At 50.0% G+C, this 20,913-nt stretch overlaps 1 protein-coding gene across 1 annotated transcript in view; it reads right to left on the reverse strand.

The window, feature by feature from the left end:
- Window positions 1-20,913, reverse strand: part of SMC1B (structural maintenance of chromosomes 1B) — a 179,636-nt gene that overhangs the window by 156,167 nt on the left and 2,556 nt on the right. Inside the window, exons 2-3 of the mRNA XM_044277857.1 lie at window positions 17,959-18,147; window positions 5,352-5,464 (exon numbers count right to left, since the gene is read on the reverse strand). Of these exons, the coding sequence (XP_044133792.1) occupies window positions 5,352-5,464; window positions 17,959-18,147 (302 nt within the window). The remainder of the gene's footprint in view (window positions 1-5,351; window positions 5,465-17,958; window positions 18,148-20,913) is intronic.

Here is a 20,913-nt window from a genome sequence, read left to right on the forward strand (position 1 = left end):
TATGTAGCTGTATCAGAAGCTATGGTCACAAGGAAGTCCAGATGAGAACAGTCAGAGAGACCCTCCTCAAAGGCTCGAAGGGGGCCGACTGCAGAGCGCGCAGAACCAAATTGAGATCCCAAGGAGACAAAGGGGGAACATACGGGGAACCGAATGCGCCACCGCCGAAGAAAGGTCACCACCGGACCCTTAAGAGCAAGGGACCTCTGACGGCCCGCGCCGAAACCTGACCTTACAGGGAACTAAGCGACAGTCCCCGCACAAGCCCAGACTGAAGAAAAGACAGTACCATCAAGATGGAAAACCGAAGGGGAGGGAACCCCGAACCCTCAAAAAAGGATAGGAAGGCCATCCAGGTACGATAGTAAATCCGGGAGGAAGAAGACTTCCCCGGACTGATCATGGTCCTAACCACTGAATCCGAGAACCCCATCTTTATCAGGATGGCGGTTTCAACAGTCATGCCGGTAAACGAAGAGACCGCAAATTCCAGTGGAAGAACGGGCCCTGAGACAGTAGGTCCTGTCCGTCGGGAAGAGGCCATGGGGCGTCCGCCAGCAACCGAGCCACGTCCGAAAAAACCACGCGCGGCGAGGCCACTCTGGGGTGATGAGAACGGTCGGAGTCCCTTCCGCCTCGAACTGGCGTAGACCCTTTGGTAGGAGAGGAAAACAGAGGAGGCTGAAGTCCTGCCACGGAGACACCTGCGCATCCATCCGTACGCCTCCGGATCTCGGGCGCGAGCCAGGACCACTGGGATCTTGTTGTTGAACCCGGACGCCATTAAGTCCACATCCGGACGGTCCCATCTGTGGCAGATTTCCTCGAACCCTTCTGGATGCAGAGACCACCCGCTTGGATCCACCGTGTTGTGGCTTAGAAAGTCCGCTGTCCAGTTGTCCACTCCTGGAATGCAAACTGCTGACAACACCGGAACGTGTGTCTCCGCCCACGTCAGAATTCTCTTCACCTCCTGCATCACCATCCGGCTGCGGGTCCCGCCCTGATGGTTGATATAGGCCACGGCCGCGGCATTGCCCGTTTGAACCCGCACTGGGAGGCCCGCAAGGAGAGAGGTCCAATAGGAGAGAGAGAGCGGAAAAAATCGCCCTCAGTTCCAGAAAGTTGATTGGAAGGCGAGACTCTGCCGCCGACCAAATTCCTTGAACCGTGCGAGACTGGAAAACGCCCCCCCCAACCCAGGATGCTGGCATCGGTGGCGGCGATCGTCCAGGAGAATGCGAGAAAGGAACTCCCCGACCTCAGGTTCTTTGGGAACAGCCACCAAGGGAGAGCTGCCCGAACCCGCTGAAAGGTAAAGGATCTCCTGTTGCGCCAGGCGAGTGTGAAACTGGGCATATGGAAGGCCTCGAAAGAGGCTACCATAAGACCCAGGACCTGCAAGTATTCCCGAATGGAGAGGCACGGGGAGCGCAGCAGATGCGACACTGCCCCCTGGACCTGGGAGGACTTGAAGGCTGGTAGAATACTTAGGCAGCCGAGGTGTCCAAAATCACCCTCCGGAAGGAGAGCCTCTGGGACGGGAAGAGGCAGGAGTTTGGGAAAGTTACCAGCCAGCCGAACCGTTCCAGGGTCTGAACAGTGATCCGGACGCTGTCCGTGGTCTGCGGTAGAGAGGGGGGCCTCTATCCGGATATCGTCCCGACAGGGCAGCAAAGGAATGCCCCTGGTACGAAGAAGCGCCATGAGCGGTCCAGGACCGTGGCAAGGACCCGCGGGGTGGTCGCCAACCCGAAGGAAGGGCGACAAACTGACAGTGTCGACCCATAATGGCGAAGCGCAGGAATCGATGGTGGGATTCCGCAATCGGGACATGTGATAGGCCTAGGAGCAGCAGGGGGGGCTGACTGGGCCCTCTAGTGCCGGGAAGGCTGGTGCAAAGGAAGGGCTCTTTGCGGGCGACCTGAGACCCCCGGCGGAGGAAGCAGGCGACGGCCTACCAGATGAGAAACGGCAAAAGGCATGCAGAGATGAACTCGTCCAGCTGATCCCCATAAGGTCTGGAAACCCCAAAGGGGAGATTAGCAAGGGAACGCTTGGTGGAGGCGTCAGCATCCCACACCTTCAATCAAATCTCTTCGCGCTGAGTGACAGAGATGGCCAACCTGCGGGCAAAGAGGGAAACAATGTCCCTAGAAGCTTCGCAAAGAATCTTAGAAGCCTGAGACATCTGGAGAACCAACTCCAGTGTGTTAGTAGCCGCATCTCGTACCGCCAGTTCCTGGTGGTGGTGTTGTAACCACACCGAGAGAGCACTGGCTACCCCTGCTGAGTGAAAGGTAGGTCACAGGGACGCGCTGCCAGCGAAAAAAGGACCTGGAAGAGAGTCTATGCGTCTGTCTACAGCATCCTGGAAAGAGGAACTGACTAAGACAGGAAGGGCCACATAATTGGCTAATCCGGCCACCGGAGGATCCACCTTAGGGGGAGGAGACACCTCTCCTCGCCGTCAGCAGGGAAAGGAAAGTATATTCATGCGCTGGGTGGTCGAGAACCTTATTAAGACCACCCCAGGCCCTGGACATGACCGCGGAAAAATCCCTCATGGACCGGGAACATGGTAGTCTCCGACTGCCTGGACGGAAAAAGGGGGAACTCCTGACCAGTGGAAGGAGGAGAATCCCCTTGGAGAATAAAGGTGTCTCGGACAGTCACCACTAAGTCAGCCACCCTGGTGGAGAGCTTAGGCGAGGGGTCCCGCTCCATGACCTAATCAGAGCCGGAAATTCTCCTTCAGATTTGCGCTCCCTAAGGGAGGGGAGAGTCGCCCGAACGCGCCTCTAGACGAGGGGGGGGGGGGGGGGGGGAGAGCCAGAGCCATCCGAGGAGGGATGCTGCTGCTCACGCTCCCTGTTAGTAGTCGGGCGTCTTCTGTGGAAAACCACTTAGAGAGGTGGTTGGCGTCACAGGATTTGAAAATGCCCTATAGTCCAAAAAGGACCTGGCTCGTCCGAGCCGGATAATTCTCCTTCGGATTACTCTCCCTAGGGAGGGGGAAGAGCAGTCCGCAAGCGCCACCGGCGAGGTGAGGGGGGTGGAGAGACGGAGACATCCGAGGTGTGATGCTGCCGCTCACGCTGCCTCTTCGTAGTCAGTCACCCACTGTGGGGACCACTGAGAGAGATGGAGTCGTTAGCGCCACAGGATTAAAGGACATGGTTGCCTTGGCGACTAAGACCAATTTAGCGGCCGCGCTGGACATGGCAGATGCCCAAGCGGGGACCGCAGGCCCCCAGGGACGTGGAGGAGGGGTGGAGGAGGGGGGTAAGGCAGGGATGCAGGTAATACTTATCTGCTCCTGCAGAACTTCTCCTGCAGAACTTCTCCTGCAGAACTTCTCCCTCGACTCCAGGACCAGCAGGGATGCACCTCATCAGGCTTCTGACTCCTTGTCCAGGAGTGCAGTGTTCTGGTGGAGGGTGGCAGCAGGAGACCCAGTAGCTGGTGGGATACCGGAGCTGCAGGTCGAGCCCGGATCCACTTGTCTTCTTTGGGGGGCAATGGAGGCAGCCAGGCAGCGTCCAAGGACGGCAGCGGGCATTCCACGGGGGACCAGGAAGGCGCCATGCCGACCTGTGTCCCCATCTAGAATAATATAAACAATTTTTGAAGGCTGAAAGGGGCTTTGAACTCAGAAAGCCTGGACATGGGGCAGCAGCAGCAGTACCACTGAGCTACCAGCTTGCCTGGCACAAAACGGAGTAGAGTGATGAGGAGCTGCACGGCCATGAGCAAACAGAGTCTCCGGTGTAAGGAGAGTCAGAGCAGCATGCCGAGGCTCCGCCTCCCCGAACGCGTCATTATGGCGCGAAAAAAGCGCGCGAAAAATAAGCGCGCGCGCGCGAAAATATGCGCGCGTGCGAAAATATGCGCGAAAATATGCGCACGCGCGAAAATAAGCGCACGCGCGAAAATAAGCGCACGCGCGCGGAAATAAGCGCGCGCGTGATTTAAACAAACACCACGTGGAGGAGCGGCCTGCCGGCGGGCGCTGAGGGAGCGCAGCAGCCAAGGCCCGACGAGAGAAGCGCTGAAGCCCACAGTTTAAGGGGGAAGAGATGCCAGTACTCCAGTGCCAAAATGAAGAAAGTGCCCCATCAGGATCCTTCTTCAAGTTCACCCAGGTAGCCACAGACAAATAGACACAGAGGGAGGGGGAGGGATTGGGCAACACTTATCTGCTCAGCATGCTCCCTCGATGTCCAGACCAGCAGGGATGCGCCTCTTCAGACTTCTGACTCCAATCCAGGAGAACAGTGCTCTGGAGGAGGGTAGGCAGCAGGCGTCCCAGCAGCTGGTGGGATGCCGGAGCTAACAGGTCGAGCCCGGATCCACTTATCTTCTTGGGGGGAAATGGAGGCAGCCAGGCAACGTCCCAAAGACGGCGGCGGGCACTCCACGGGGGACCAGGAAGGCGCCATGCCGACCTGTGTCCCCATCTAGAATAAAAATAACAAAAAGGAGTAGAATCAGAGAGTGTCAACCTCCTTCACCAGACACTAAGCAAAGACTGAGTTCCTCCTGGTGGAGTCTGGGGGTATAGCCCGAGGAGGAGGAGCTCTTTCATTTGCATAGTGTCCCTCCTACTAATACCTCTAAGCTATACCCATGGTCTGTGTCCCCCAATGGATAAAAGCACGAGAAACACCTTTAACGTACGCCCCAATCACCCAATGGATGACAAATGAGTGTCCCTCTGACATCCACCAGGTTGATATACTCTATACTGCCGACTAAAGGGTCAAAACAGTTACATGGGACTTTGGATCTGTAATTAAAGAAGACCCAACAGCTCTGTTAACATGTCAACTTTGGTCAATACTTGTAATCCCCCAAAAGTAACAATTCTGGATAGCCTGTTCTCAGAACTCAGCACTGTGCTGTTCCTTTGTTAATGGAAATGTTATCAGGGGGTCTTCCTACACAATTTCACACTATCAGCACTGATCAGACACTGTCATGATGTGTGGGTACTTACCCTACTGTAATATCACTATAGTGAAGTGGCCTCAACATTAGTTATATTTTCACCAGCCCATAGTAATCTGCTACAAAAAAATCTATCAAACACATGCAATTCTTAGTGGGCTTGTAAAACTACACCATTTAGAAGGCCAAATTCTGGCAATAATCTTTCTGTTTTGAATTCTCCTCTCACTGGAGATATCATGTAAAGTTTGTTTGCACTGTTACATATCTTCCTATGAAAATGCAGGGAACATAGTATAATACTACACGGAAGGCAGAAGCATACATGTTATGCCCCCAACCGAACGCCAAAAAAGTTGTGCAAAGCATCACTTATGTAAGAAAGCTTATCACATCCTTACCTGAAAGACTAGACAGTTTCTGGCCTTTACAATTATCCCAATTTTTTCTAGCTCCGAAATATACAGTGCACGTCCAACTTGCTTATTATTCAGTCGATAGTCTGAAGAGTTCCCTAGAAACAAACCTTACTGTTACTACATGTAAAATACTGATATGGGCTTGTTCACATCACCGTTATGGATTCCACCATTGTTTTCCGTTATAACATGGTTATAACGGAAAATAACGGAGTCCATAAGACGGAATCCTTTAAAAGGTATTCCATTTTGATCCTTCACAATACAAGTCTACGGGCAGCATAACGGATCCATCCTGGTTTCCATTATGACGTTATGCTGCCCATAGACTTCTATTATGACGGAATGCAAAACGGAAGCCTTTTAAGCCTTTGAAGCCTGGCCGTGCGGAGGCGTGCGGATCCGTCCAGACTTACGATGTAAGGCAATGGGGACGGATCCGTTTGAAGATGCCACAATATGGCTCAATCTTCAAACGGATCCGTCCCCCATTGACTTTCAATGTAAAAGTCTGGACGGATCCGCTCAGGCTAATTTCACACTTAGCTTTTTTTTGCCAATATAATGCAGATGGATGCGTTCTGAACGGAGCCACCGTCTGCATTAATATGATCGGATCCGTTCAGAACGGATCCGATCGAACGCTAGTGTGAAAGTAGCCTAAAACAGATGCCAATTGTGCATAACTGATGCTTAAAATACAGGATCCGCTTTATTTTCCTGTTCTTCTGACAGATCAAAGGTGATGTGAACCTGGCCTAAGCAGCAACTCTAAGACCATAGTGCTATAAAACATCAGTGATGGATGTGCCAGACTGGAGACTGCATCCAAAGAACATAACGCTATGGGGGCACCATGATTCTTTTATGTATTATTCCCATTTGTCCCAATAAAGTTGAAATAAATCAGTAAGTTTCAAGGATTAAAGCATTTTCCAGGACTTTAAATTCTTAGACTAGGATAAGTGTGGGTTGGACTCTCAGCACCTCCTCAGTCAGCTGTCTGCTGAGCACTGTGTCCCCTTCTTTATTTACCAGGCACAACTATTTAACACCTTAGTGACAAGCCTGTTTTGGGCCTTACTGACAAAGCGTGTTTCTTCCTTTTTGCATTGTTGCCTCCCAAGAGCTATAACTTTTTTATTTTTCCCTCTATATAGCTGTATGAGGGCCTGTTTTTTGCGGGACAAGTTGTAGTTTTTAATGGCACCATTTTGGGGTACACATAACTTTCTGATTAACTTTTATTAACTCTTTCTGGGAGGGAGAAGGAAAAATCTGCAATACTGCCGGTGAGTTTTTACATTATAAATTTTACAGCATTCATTTTTTGGTATAAAGAACATAATATCTTTATTCTCTGGGTCAGTACGATTACAGCGATACCAAACACATCTTTTTTTTTTTTACGTTTTACTACTTTTTTGCAATAAAACTCTATTATCTAAAAGGAAAAAAATCTTTTTGCAATGCCCTTCCCGAGACCTATAACTTTATATTTTTATTTCTATGGAGGTGTGTGAGGGCTTGATTTTTGCGGGACAACTTGTAGTTTTATTGGTATTGTTTTGGAGTAAATTACACTTTTTGATCGCTTGTTAATACTTTTTTTGGTGGCAACTAAGAATAAATTAGGAATTCTGTCATTTATTTTTTTACGGCGTTCACTGTAGGGGATAATTTACTTGATATTTATGTAGTCCGGGATGTTACTGATACCAAACACATGGGGGATTTTTTTTGCATTTTTTAAATTTAATAATTGGATTTTTGTACTTAAAGCAAAATCCCTTTCTCATTCAATACATTGGGGGGACACAGCACCATGGGTATATTCCCAGCTGGCACTAGCAAAATAGAAGTGTTGGCTGCACCCAGGTGGGCTATACCCTCTCCACAGCCACTAGGCTCAGTTTGTACCAATAGCAGGAGAGAGAAACCGAAGCAAGGAACCAACATGTCATGGACTGGGGAAGAAAAAGAGAACAGCCCAGTGACAGAAAGAGAAAGTAAAAACAGAGGGTGGGATCTGTGTCCCCCGATGCATTGAACGAGAAAGGGATTTTACGGGAAGTACAAAAATCCAATTTTCTTGTTAATGGCATTGGGGGACACCGCACCATGGAACGCCCTAAAGCAGTCCGCGAGGGTGGGAAAAGAACAGCCATGCAAACTGTTGGGTGTACAGGTGCAGGGGAACCATGTGACCCAACAAGACCAGTAGAGGCCATAGCATCAAATGGTTGATAGGAAAACTAAGGAATGAGCCGAGAGGCTCCAGAACCAGGAAGAATCCCAAGGAATAAATAGTGGGAGACTACCAGAATCCCAGGACAAGTGTCTGGAAGAAAATCCCTAATGCAAGAAAAAGCAAAGGGAAACACCCAGCTCGACCCAAGGCTGGGGAATTTTTTTTATTTTTTGTACTCACTGAAAAATCCTTTTCTCGTAGTAGGCATTGGAGGACACAGCACCATGGGTATATGTCCAATTACCACTAGGAGGCACTAGGCACAAAAAGTGCTCCTCCCAGGTGGGCTATACCATTTTTACAGGCACGAGGCTTTTCAGTTTGTACCAAAAGCAGTAGGAGAGAGAAGAAAAGCAAGGAACCAACAACTCCCGAACCGGGAAAGATCAAGAGACCAGCCCGGAGAAGCGGAAGTAAAAACATAGGGTGGGATCTGTGTCCCCCAATGCCTACTACGAGAAAATGATTTTACGGCGAGTACAAAAAAATCTAATTTTCTCGTGCATGGCATTGGGGAACACAGCACCATGGGATGTCCCAAAGCAGTCCCTGAGGGTGGGAAAAGAACATTCATGCCACCGGTTGGGCATACAGGTGCAGGAGAACCATGTGACCCAACAGGAAAAAACACGGAATGGGCAAGAGGTTCCATAACAAGGAAGAAACCTCAAGGAAGAAGCACTGAAGACTGCCAGCACCCCAGGACAAATGCCTGGAAGAAAATCCCAAATGCAAGAAGAAGGCAAAGGGGAACACCGAGCTCAGCCAAGGGCTTGAGAAAAAATTAGGAAAACCACCGCGTGTTTGAACTACCTAACGCTCTAAATTGTCTCAGACCCAAAGAGCGAAAAAACCTGTGGCCAACCCCTGGCAGGCCAGGGGAGCAAGGAAACAGGGAAGCACTGGAAGCCAAATGAGTGAGCGAAGCCATAGCAAGGCTCACATGTGAAGGGAGCAGGTCTCCCCTCACCGCAAGGCAGGTAAAGAAGTTAAGCACCCTATTAAAAGGTGAAAACCCAAGGCTGCTAGAGGAAACCGCCAACCCTTGGAGAAGGAGGGGGTTGTAGGCAAAGGCCAGGAAAAGAGAATGATAAGACCTGCGTCCCAAAAACAGGAGACGAGGATCGAGCCTCTGAAAACAAGATATCACTGTGAAGCGTAAGACCAACAGAAACTCTGGGCATATGAAATATCAGGGGAAAAAGGAACCAGATACAGGGCCAGGAAATCTCAGCAGGGACACAGTGGACTGAGAGACATGGGAGTAGAAGGAGAGTACTCCAACAGCCTGAGGAGGAAAGGTTCTCCAACAGGAGGAGGTCCCTCCCGGCGGAATTGCAAACCGTAGCACTAAACCACTCAATACAAGGTACTTGACATTGGGAGGATGGGAAAAGAGACACGAATCCCAAGAGGACCACAAGGCTATTGGAACCCAAAAAGGGAACAATCAACCCAGCCCCCCCAAAAAAAGATTGTCATGCAGAACCTGAGTGGTCAAATGAACGGGGACAGGGACTCCAGAAAGGAGTACCCGGAATGGGCTCTCAAGGAACCAGGAGCTGAACCACCAGAAGACAACACAAGCCAGAATATCCAGGAAAGGTGAAATAAAACTACCATAGGGGAAGGGACATTGGACATGGACAACTAGCCATTCCAAGAATACTGACTAGTAAACTGTGTACATTGTCCCAGAGAGGGCAAGTACAGCAGCACGGGATGTACCACTAAATCGACAGACATCCATATGCATAAGGAATGCAGAAGTCGCCAAGAAAAAAAAAAATACACAAAAATTTTGAAACCAGCTGCGACCGGCATACTGAAAACTCCCAGGGGGGAGAAAGTACCTGACAGGTGCAGACGACGGCAAGGTCCAAGGGGACCGCCCCTCTGTCATGTAGTACAACTAAGCAGAGAATATAAGGGAATACCGAGAACACCTGGACCCAGAAGGAACTACAGGACCCTGTCCGATGCCAGAGCAATCAGCTGAAAATTCACCTACCAGGCAGGTGTGTGGCGCTCAGTGGTCCTGTCCCTGACCAGTCAGAGAGGACGTCCAGCGACGATAAATGCCGTTGACCCCAGAAGGATTTCGTGTGGCAGATGACATCCAGCGATGACCGAAAACTGCTGCAGCGGCCGGTGCTCACCAAACTACGTGCCCCAACAAGGTAGAAGATCCAGTGGAGATCACTGTACTTCACCAGGAGTCGGCCGCTCTGTAATAGGAAACAACGCAAGTACTCCTCTATAACATGGGGTAACGCGGAGCGCAGCCTACCTTAGTACCTTATAGAGATGGCAAGAGCAACCCTAGCACAAAGGCCAATAACCCTGGCCATGGTGTAGGGAGCGTGGTTATATGTGGACCCCCCGCCGGATCAGAACAGATCAGCCATATACTGGAGCTACCGAAAGTAGCACTAGACCGACAAGGCGGGGGTTGGGCTGGCCCACCCCTGCCAGATATGGTAACCATGCACATGCTGAACTAGGATGGCCTATTGTAGAAAGTGCCTTGAGAAGTACAAGGAGACCATTGAGCACGACAGTAACGGAGTGGCAAATGTATGGAAGAACCAAAAGGATGGAACCAACATCCGCAGCACAGATTAGAACCCGGGAGCAGAAAGCACCCAGTAATACAGAAACTGTATGGGCCACAGATTGCACCATAGGGCCCATACAGCACTTGGGATACTACAAACACATGCCTAAAATATAGGTTAAGTGGCTGCATGTTGCACTCTAAGGAGAGTGGAAACATAGCCACAGCATCTGGGAATGCGACAGCATTTGGAGGGTACAGGTACTCAACCTGTAAAGTAGAAATACGGCTGTGCAGTGCAGAGATACGACCAGACAGGTGTAATGGGTACAGCATCTGGAGAAGGTAGAGGTACTTCATTTAAGATCGGAGCAATGGGGCCGCATGGTGCACCCTAGAACCAGAGAGGTGCAACAGCTACTGCATTAGCAATGGTACCTATATTCCGTCCGGGAAGGGGAAAATAGGGCCGCACGGAACCACAAAGAACAAGACAGGTGCACACTACAATCAGGTAGGTGCAATGGCCTGAAGGAGGCCCTCTATTTCGCCTGAAAAAAAAGAAACAGGGACGCATAGTACACCATAGAGCCAGACAGGTGTAGCGGCTGCAGCATCAGAGACGGTGCAGGAACTCTACCTATGAAGGGAGTAAGATGGCTGTTTGGCGCACACTATGATGAGGTAGGTGCAATGGCCACGGCAATTGGAGGAGGCCTCAATATCTCGTCCGGTAAGGGAGAAAAAATGTCACATGGTACACCATAAAGCCAGACAGGAGTAACGGCTACAGCATCCGGAGATGCTGCAGGTACTCTACCTATGAAGGGATCAAGGTGGCAGCTTGGTGCCCACTAGAACCAGACAGGGACAATTCTACGGCTATTGAAAGTGGGCTCTATATCTCGCCCGTAGGCAGAAATGTTGCCGCATGGAGCATAATAGAGCCCGCCAGGGGTATTGGCTACATCATCTAGAGATGGTGTAGGTACTCTACCTATGAATGGAGCAAAGTGTCTGGGAACAGACAGGTACAATTGCTACGGCAATTAAAGGCGGCCTGTATATCTCGCCCGGGAGGGAGAAATAGTGCTGCATGGAACACCATAGAGCCATCCAGCAGTAATGGCATCAGCATCTGAAGTAGGTGTAGGTACTTTACCTATGAAAGGAGCAAGGCGGCTGGAAACAGGCAGATATAATTGCTTTTTCTTACCAACTTACAGGAGGCGTTTGCCTGAGCTATCAGCTTGCCTAGAACAGGGACCCCCTGTAATGAGGTAGAGTGGCGAACACCAGCACCAGGATGGGGACCCGGTGGAAACACTCTCAAATGTGTAGAGCATAGCCCCTGGTATAGGGGAACCAGGAAGGCTTGTCAGGTACAGCCTATGGCCCCCTGTTAAGGAGAAGGTGTACGTACCAGAGACACCACGTAGGTGACTCAGTATGCTAAACACAGGGACGGCTGCCTTACCTGTGCGGTTGAATACCTGTGCAGTCAGGGGAGCGCTATCCGAAAATCCACTAGAGGGGATACCAACCCTGGATAGAAGAGGTTCCTCTGTGCATGTTAGTCTTGACCTCGCAGAGGGCTTCTGTATGGAGGAAGACCGCCTGATGCTCTGTTCCGAGGGAATCGGTGCAGAGGTGTCCCCAGAGGCAACGGATTGTGTGACAGGAAAGGATTCGTCACCAGCCTTGGGCCTGTCCTGGGGAGGATCCGAGGATGCCGAGAAGGGGTGAAACCCTGTTGAGACCACCCGAGGTTGTACTGTGAGCTACCCCTTGCTGGACCCGGTATCTGAGCGTGCCCCATCTGCAGGGAGGAACCTGGGAGGGCAGAGGTGGCAGCAATTTGGGTAGGTAGCGGTCCAGCGACTCCGCCAGGGAGTGGGAGAGTCGGACCAGGTTCCCATGGCTTTGACAGGGAGGGAGCCCACTCAGGGGGGACCTACAAAAAAGGATTGGTCAGGGGACCCGATGGGGTCTGGGAAGAGGTACTGCACACAAGCAGGGACAGGCTGACTGCATGGCAGCCTTCGTAGACAGCGGACGCACGTGAAACACGTGGCGATCCGAGGAGAGGCTGGGAGAGGAGACCCTCATAGAGCAGCCAGCAGAGGCTGTCTTATCTGGACTCGGATGCCATGTTCCCCTAAGAGGTGCAGCAGCAGCTATAGAGGTGGTCAGGAGGGCTACAGGAGAAATGAAAAAATTGAGAGGGGGGTAGCCACCCCCTCCAACAGAAAACCCATGTTAGACCAGGAAAGGGTGGAGGAGATAGCCCCTCCCGAGGGCCGGGCGGGGTCAGGAAAGCCTGGGAAGCAAGGAGGAGGGGCTGGGAAGATCGTGGCCTAGCAGGCCCAAAAGCCGGGGCCTCGATTTATGAGGTGGCCGGAAATGGAGCGAGTGGGGCGGGGCGAATCGCAGCTGACCGAGGGCCCTCCGGACCCACAAAACTAGGTGAGGAGGGAAGAGGGGAGAAACGTTGCCTGGGGATGGGCGGATCAGGGCAAATGGAGCACCTGGAAGCCGGGAACGGGCCATGGAAGATGAGACCTAGTCCCGGCAGAAGCCGGGGAGTAAAGTAGCGGGGAAGACCGGGGAGAATTCTGTGTTGCCAAGGAGGAGAGAAAAACAACCAAGGGGGAAGAGAAAGGAGGGGAAACAAGAATATAACCCCCCCACCAAGAAAAAAAAAAGGGGGGGTTTTCTTGGAGGAAGATGGAGGCTTCCCAGAACCCCCGGCTAAGGTGGATACCACCCCCCTGGCCACAGAGAACCTAACCCTGGGGGCAGGGACACAGGGGAATATACTGACTGTCTGATGTCTACGAGAGACAGAAAAATATACTCACCATCCGATGTCTTCAGGCGCCGCAGGGTCACCCCTTTGGCAGACAACACGGAAACCGTGGGAATGCCGGCAAGCCACTGCGAATGCAGTCTGTGGGGACTGGGTGACCAGCGATGGTACCGAAGTACTCGCCGGCAAGGGGGGGGGGGGCAACTAAAGTGGAACACGATGGAGCCCCAGCCTGCAGCAGGTATAACGGTGGAGATCACCGAGACCTGCAGAAGAGAGAAAAAAAGAATAAAAAAAAAAACAGCAGGACCTGCAAAAAGAGCAGGACAGGTCTGCCTCCTACGGACACTAGACTAAAACTGAATAGCCTCGTGCCTGTGGAGAGGGTATAGCCCACCTGGGAGGAGCCAACACTTTGTGTCTAGTGCCTCCTAGTGGTAGTTGGACGTATACCCATGGTGCTGTGTCCCCCAATGCCATGCACGAGAAAGAAAGATCTGGAGGAGAGGAAGCAGGGCAGATGTCCTGTGCAGAAACAGAGGTGAACAAATGCACACTGGAGAGCCACAGGAAGGAACTGGAAGATACCCTGCTCCCCACTTATAAAACAGGAGCGCACCACCAATGGAAAGCGACCGTTGGCAGTTATCTAGCCAAACTACATATAGAAATATGCCCTAGGAGAAGGATCTAGAAGAAGACAGATCCAGCAAGAAGATATGATGGTCCCAGGGAGCCAGCAAGGGAACCTGTCAGAGGAGAAATGCCTGGGAAAGGACAGAAGTCCTGACCCAGAGAAAACCACCTTCTGGAGGTCAATCAAAAGAAAGGCCCTGAGGAACACCCAGTGGCAAAAGGAAGTCAATATCGTAAGACCTAGAAACAAAGCAACCCAGCCAGTAAAAGGACCTGGCAAGGAAAACCACTCCGAATGGTCTCAGACCAAGGACATGCCCTGCCGTGGAAAATGCCATGTGAAGGCGTAGGAGCAGATGCCAGGGTAGAGAGGAAACAGGGAGGCACAGGTGGCAGAACGCTGAGAGAAGGAATCGCAACAGTCACCATGGGAAGAGAGCAAGCCTCCTTCCACCACGAAACAGGTGAGAGGAGAGAAACACCCAATGAGAAGGAGAAGGTGGGACCCCACTCCACCCAAGAATGCAGCCACCACCTTGCGGAAAAGGGAGAAAAGGGAGAACTTGGCAAAGGCTAGGACGAGGACACGTAAGGGCATGCTTTTCAGAAAAAAAGGGGGGGAAATCAATCCCCAGGAAAACAGGAAATGTAAAATGTAAGGCGAGAGAGAACCCCGACAACCTGAAGGCTCAGGAAGCAAGCCCTGGAAATACGAGTGGAGACATACTCGCCTGACAGATATTGGAGTAGAGAAGAGAAGACTCTGAACAGCTAAAGGAGGAAGCATTCCCATACAGAGGGAAAGCACCAACCCCCTAATGGGCAATGTGAAGGTAAATTGCTCCCTAAAGCAGCCAGCTCTCAGGATCTGGGAACTCAAACTGAGGAATAAAAAGTGAGGCTAGAAACCCAAGAAGAAAACAAACCTATGGGGACCCAGGAGAGAAAGGAACCAAACTGGGCCCAAAGAAGCTGCTCCCATATACAGCATGTAGAGATGCCATGGGTAGCCGCTCAAGAGGGAATCAGCCAGCTGGATAGACCCGCGACCATAGGAGCAGGGACCCCAAGCAAGATAACTCTGAAGAAGCCCAAGAGGGGCCCACAGGAGTGGACCACATCCGCAGAATAATAGCTGACTATCAAAGCAAAATGGCTATCAAAGCTAGATGGACCTGCGACTATAGGAGCAGGGACCAGGGCTTCAGATGGCGACCAAAATGGTCACCAATGCGACTTAGAATTTACAAATGGCGACAATACTTTTTTATCTTTAGCTGCGGTTTTATCTTTTGCCTGATCAGTCAAAATGACTGAACTGAAGACATCCTGATGCATCCTGAACGGATTGCTCTCCATTCAGAGTGTCCAAAAAGGATTAGGTGGTCACTTGGTCCTTAGCGTAACCTCTGCAACCTCTCTGACTAATAGTAAAAATAAATCTTTATTGATCACTCTATTAAAAATACTTAAACTACTAGGGAACTTTATGCTTAAAACTCTCAGGGAGAACAGGGTCCGGGAGATAGATAATACTTGTTGTATAATGTGTATTCTCACATCGGACGAATGATTAACCACCCCTCGAGTCTCCAAATCTCCAAAGATCTCTATGTGTCTCACTCTCTGAGACAGTGTCCAGCACACACCCGAATACACCACAAAATGAAGGGGCTAATGAGAGGGCCTGGTGCAGGGATACCGCACAGGCTGTCAGACATTGCAGCCAGCACTGCCATAGAGAATTCTCCTAATGTGAAGGAGCAATGCATAACTGCAGGAGTCTAACGGATACAGTACCCCGCAATTGCGCACTCACAATGCAGGGATGCCCCCAACTACTCTCCCCAATGGTACCAGGTACATACCGCAACTGGGATGGTTGATAGATACAACACCTGGAGATGGTACAAGTACACCACTGGAGGGGGACGGAAATGGGTTTCCAGATGCATACTGGAACCAGGTAGGAGTGATGAATACCGCAGTTGGGGATGGTACCATGAAGAGGAGCAACCTGATGCCCAGCCCGCAGTAAAACCAAAAAGAGCCGTAAAAAGCGGATAGGCCACAGTTTGCACAAACAGGGCACAGGGCTGGAGATGGTACGAAAACGTCACCTGATAAAGGAGTAAAACGGCACACTAGAACCAGGATAGTGTCATGGCGAAAGTAACTGGAGAAGGTACAGATCCAGGAATGTGTGTCGAATAGAGCCCCTGCTGATGCAGTTACTCTGGCTGAAAATGGAGACCTGCAACCAGGAAGGTCTGCCGGATACATCAAATAGAAGTGGTATGAAAGCCTCCTCCTTGAAGGGGAAAGTGTACGTACCTGGGGCACCACAAAGGCTTGCCGGCATGCTAATGGCACCACCACACACTGGAGAGTCAGCAAACTGGGCACCTTAGTGGATGGGAAGTACCTTTACAACCAGAGGAGTCCTACCAGAGAATTCACTAAAGGGGGAACCAACCACAGAGAGGAGACATCCCTCAGTGGACATTTGTCTCTGACCGGCCAGATACTTCTGTATGGTGGAAGACAGCCTGGTGCTCTGCTCAGAGACAGAATCGGTGCAGAGTCCCTTGATGAGGCAAAAGTTATCTGAGGTAATTCCCTCAGAGCTAGTCCTGTTCAGCAGGAAACCAGGATGTAGAAGATGAGCGGGACCTATGAGGGTAGACCCTAGGCTGTACCCTGATAAGGTCGCGCATGGCCGCAGACAGAATCGTGCTCTGCCCAGATTCAGATTCTGAGTGAGAGGTGTCCACCGAGGCGGCAGAAAGTGCATAGGAGAGGAGTCATCGCCAGCCTCAGACCTGTCCTGGGAGTAACCTGAGGGCACAGAAGAGGAGCAGGACCTAGTTGAGACAACCCAAGGTCGGGGGGAGAAGGATGCAGCCTAGACGGAGGAAAAGCAGGGGCCTCGATTTATGAAGTAGCCGAAAAAGGTGCGCCGTCGGTAGGTAGGAACCTCTTGAAAATGGGGGCCCTCCGGAGAAAGAAAAACAGGTGGGGGACCTCCTGGGGGAAAGCGACGAACAGAGAGGGGAAAAGCAGGGCAAAAGGAGCACCTGGGACCCGGGGACAGGCCAGAGAAAAATGTGGCCTAGACCCGGCAAAAGTCGGGACTAAATTAGAAGGAGAGGCCAGAAAGAGGAGTGGGTGACCATGGAGGAGAAGGGAACCCAGAAGGAGGGAGAAAAAAGCACCCCACGAGGATGGAACAAGAAGTAAAAAAGGGGGGGCAGGGCGAGGGGGACAAAAGACCAACCGGAATAATAGGGAATCGCATCCCCTGGCCAGAAAAGGGGGGGCCCATGGGGCAGGGATGCAGGGGAGAATACTTAGCATCCGGCGTCTTCAGGCACCGCAGGGTCACCCCTTCGGCAAACTCGCACTTACGTAGGATTGCCGGCATGCCACTGCGGATGCAGTAATGGGGGACTGGGTGACAGCCTCCTAATGGCAGCTGGGAGTATACCCATGGTGCTGTGTCCCCCAATGCCATTAACGAGAACATTTTTATTTATTTTTTACCACTTAATAGTTCCACATGGTTACTATAACACACAACATTTTGATTGCTTTTAAAGTACAATTCACTATTCTTATAGTGCATTGCATTTTAATGTCAGTGCTATACTGGCATTGACCAGCAGGCTGCGCCAGAGAGGTGCAGCTTGCTGGAAACTACTCAAGGCAGGCTTTGGGTCTACTTTAGACCCCAGCCAGCCTTTACACACATTGGCACCCTACGATTGCATTTGCATAGGGCCGATGGGAGACAGAGGGAGTCTGCTCCCTCAGTCAGCGCTTTACATGCGGCGGGCGCCATTACCTGTGGCATGTAAAGCGTTAAACAGCCTGGATTGACACTGATTGGATAGAGTGAGTCTGTACAGGTACTGTGCACTTAAAATGAAACTGAACATAAGCATTTTATTTATATAGCTCCTCGGGTATATTCACATGCAGAAGATTTGTTAACAGACATTTCTGCAAATGTCCCACTGATGTAAATAAAGGTGGTAATCCATGTACATCCTACAAAAGCAACCCCATTAAAATGAACTGTCAGTCACAAATCTCAATTTATAACCTTGAGTACCCCCCAGTTAAAATCAGTTATCCCCACTTACCGGTATATAAGTGAAGTGACAGTGTGCATGCTCAACCAGCAGCTCCATTCATTTAAAGGAATGGGGGGCCCCACTAATTTTATAGTCATACCCATTTAATGTTCCCCGGCCCTGTCCACAGAGAAGCTCCAGGGAAACATTTCACTTCCATAATACATGTATAACCTCCTGTACATATATCTCCTCCATACCTACAATGATCCTAGAGAATGTCTTCTCCTCGCCATTCTCCTCACAGTACACCAGGTGCACGCTGGAAGTGGGGGACACCGGTCTCCCCATGTTTGCTCCATGGATGAGCTCTCGGATGCTCTTCACTCTCAAGTTTGCTGTTCGTTCTCCAATTACAAAACTAACCGCATCCATCAGATTTGATTTTCCTTAACAGATCAAATGCAGCTATGTTAATGAGATTAAACTGGCAATAGGAGAAGTTTTATCCTTACATGATATTTCTTTAAAGGTACAGTAAGTTCACAGATTTTACCTAATGATTTACAGAGGGAATATCTGCAGTGAATTATGGTACAAGGCAAGGTGGAATCTGTCACTACAATGGACTATTATCTGCAGTCCACAGCACCATTTTTTGATGGTGACAGATTCCCCTCATCACATACGGCAGACATTCTCTACCTGAAAAAAGAGCATTCAGTGGATATTCCAGCATATTTTCACCCCAGATTTCAACATAGCAGGTATGAGATCTGCAGCCCAATCCGCATCAAACACATACAGATACGCTGCCCAAAAATGCTTGCCACATGTGGACTAACTCATCAAATGTCACAATCAGTTATTACTCGGCCATGTTCAGGATTCTCGAGGTGACAGAATGCACTGACACTGTGTAATGCAAGAGAGAAAAGTATTTTATACCCTATTCACACGCAGCAGACACGGTCAGCACTGAATACTATCTGTGCAGATTCAGCATGTAAAAGCCGCAGATCAGCCTCACTGAATGACTTTAAAGGGAACCTGTCATCACCTTTATGCTGCCCATACTAACAGCAGTATAAAGTAGAGACAGGCGAGTTGATTTCAGCGGTCTGTCATTTATAAGTTAAAAGTAAGTGGTTGCCAAGAACCAACATCACAATCATTGCAGACTGGGCCTGGAAAAGAGTCACGGCCACCCTAGAAGAGTCATGGTTATTCATAAATTCCTGCTCTCCTGCCCACCTACTGATGACTGACAGTCTTCTACCTAGTTTCTCCCTTTCTGTCTAGGAGAGAACTGCCAATCATAAGCAGATGGGCAGGAGAGCAGGAGATTATGAATAACCAGGACTCTTCTCAGGTAGATTTTCAAGGCCTGAGCTGCAATGATTATGATGCTGGTTCTAGGCAACCACTTACTTTTAGCTTAAAGGGAACCTGTCACCGGGATTTTGTGTATAGAGCTGAGGACATCATGAGATTACAGCGCTGTAGCTTTCTGACGTCGGGGATTCTGAGGATGCGGGGCGGTGCTGGGCTCCTTCACGCTGGACTCATCTCAGGGACAGGACTCATCTCAGGTTATTTTGCATATGTATCAAATCAGGTTTTTTACACAATAAAAGCACAGAGCTATGGGGACTGGGTATTGTGGATGTGCTAGCAGCCATCTAGGAACCCATGCCCTGAGCTCTATACACAAAATCCCGGCGACAGGTTCCCTTTAAGAGTGACACACCGCTGAAATCAGCATTTCTGTCACTATTTTATACTGCCCTCAGTGAGGTCAGCGAAAAAGTTGATGACCGGTTCCCTTTAAATCCTAGGACAACCTCTTTAAGATAAGCTCAATTTGTCTGTCCATTAAAAGGGTTTTCTGCTTTCCTCATATTGATCCATTACCAGGATAGGCCATCAATATCACTTTATCTGTAGTGAAGTGAGGAACCGCACTCAATCAAAGTGTCCCTGGTGCCAATCAAGGGCTGTTAAGCCACCATCAAATTATGCCATAATATATATATATATATAATCAGGTTTGACGTATCCCATGAATTTATATGAATTCACCAGGCTCTGGACACTATTTTACTTTGCTACTACAACTATTTAAACTATGCTCTTTTGCGTGTAGATTATCTATTGTTACATTATAATTTGGATACTTACCTTCATGCTCTGCCATCTTAAAATAACCCACTCAAAACAATTGTTTTATACTATTTCAGATAATGTGACCGCTGATGAAACGTCCAGTCAGAAATATTCTACTATTGATATGTACCACTGGGCAAAAGGATAATGCAGATAATGTGAAATACAGCTATATTTTAATTGCAAAACCTTAACCTGAGTGCCTCAATACTTTATTCTATCAACATCACATTGGCAGGGTCCAGCTCCCAGTGCTACCGCTGATCAGCTGTTTGACAGGACTGCAGCGCTCCTGCAATTGTCACTTTCTCTTCACTATTTAGGCCTCGTGCACACCGTGTGGGACATGCCCGTGCTGCAGACCGCAAAATGTGTCCACAATGCACAGGCACCAACCGTGTGCCCTCCGTCTGTATGCACTACTTTTCTGCAGTGCAGTGGATGGACAGAAAACGCCCGGAAGCACTTTGTAGTGCTTCCGATCCATGCCTCCTGTTTTACGCACCGTATCTCCCAGATTCAAGTGGGCGGCAATACAGGCGCCTACAGTGGCGTGCTTGAGGCCTTACAGGTTGTCCGTCGGCATTGCAGCGGCGAGTAGTAGAATTACAGCCTCTCTGTCCCCAGCCATTCGAATGGTACAGAGCAATTATAGTTACACTTTAGTGATTGCAATAATAACAGTTGATCAGATGCAAAATGGCCATTAAAAAAGAAAAGATGGCAAGAAAATGGACTGACAGCGTATCCGTTTTTAGAAACCATTTAGTTGTTTTTTTTACCGTGCTGTGAATGTGGCCTTATGATGCTGTCAGTCCCTGCTGTACTCGCATAATGCAGTCAGTACAGTAGATCTGCGGTCAGGCAGGAACTGACAGGATTATGTTGTGAGTTTGGTTCAGAGGAGCAGTGGGGGTCATTTATAAGGTTCGTCTGGCGTAAAAATAGTCACAAAGGGCATTTTTTGCAACTATTTTAACATCAGTGCAACAATATTTTGCGCCAAATTCAAAAGATGGTCGGAATGGGGGCATTTCGGGCACGGCCCT

The sequence above is a fragment of the Bufo gargarizans genome, chromosome 2 (genome assembly GCF_014858855.1).
Source record: "Bufo gargarizans isolate SCDJY-AF-19 chromosome 2, ASM1485885v1, whole genome shotgun sequence".
Lineage (NCBI taxonomy): Eukaryota > Metazoa > Chordata > Amphibia > Anura > Bufonidae > Bufo > Bufo gargarizans.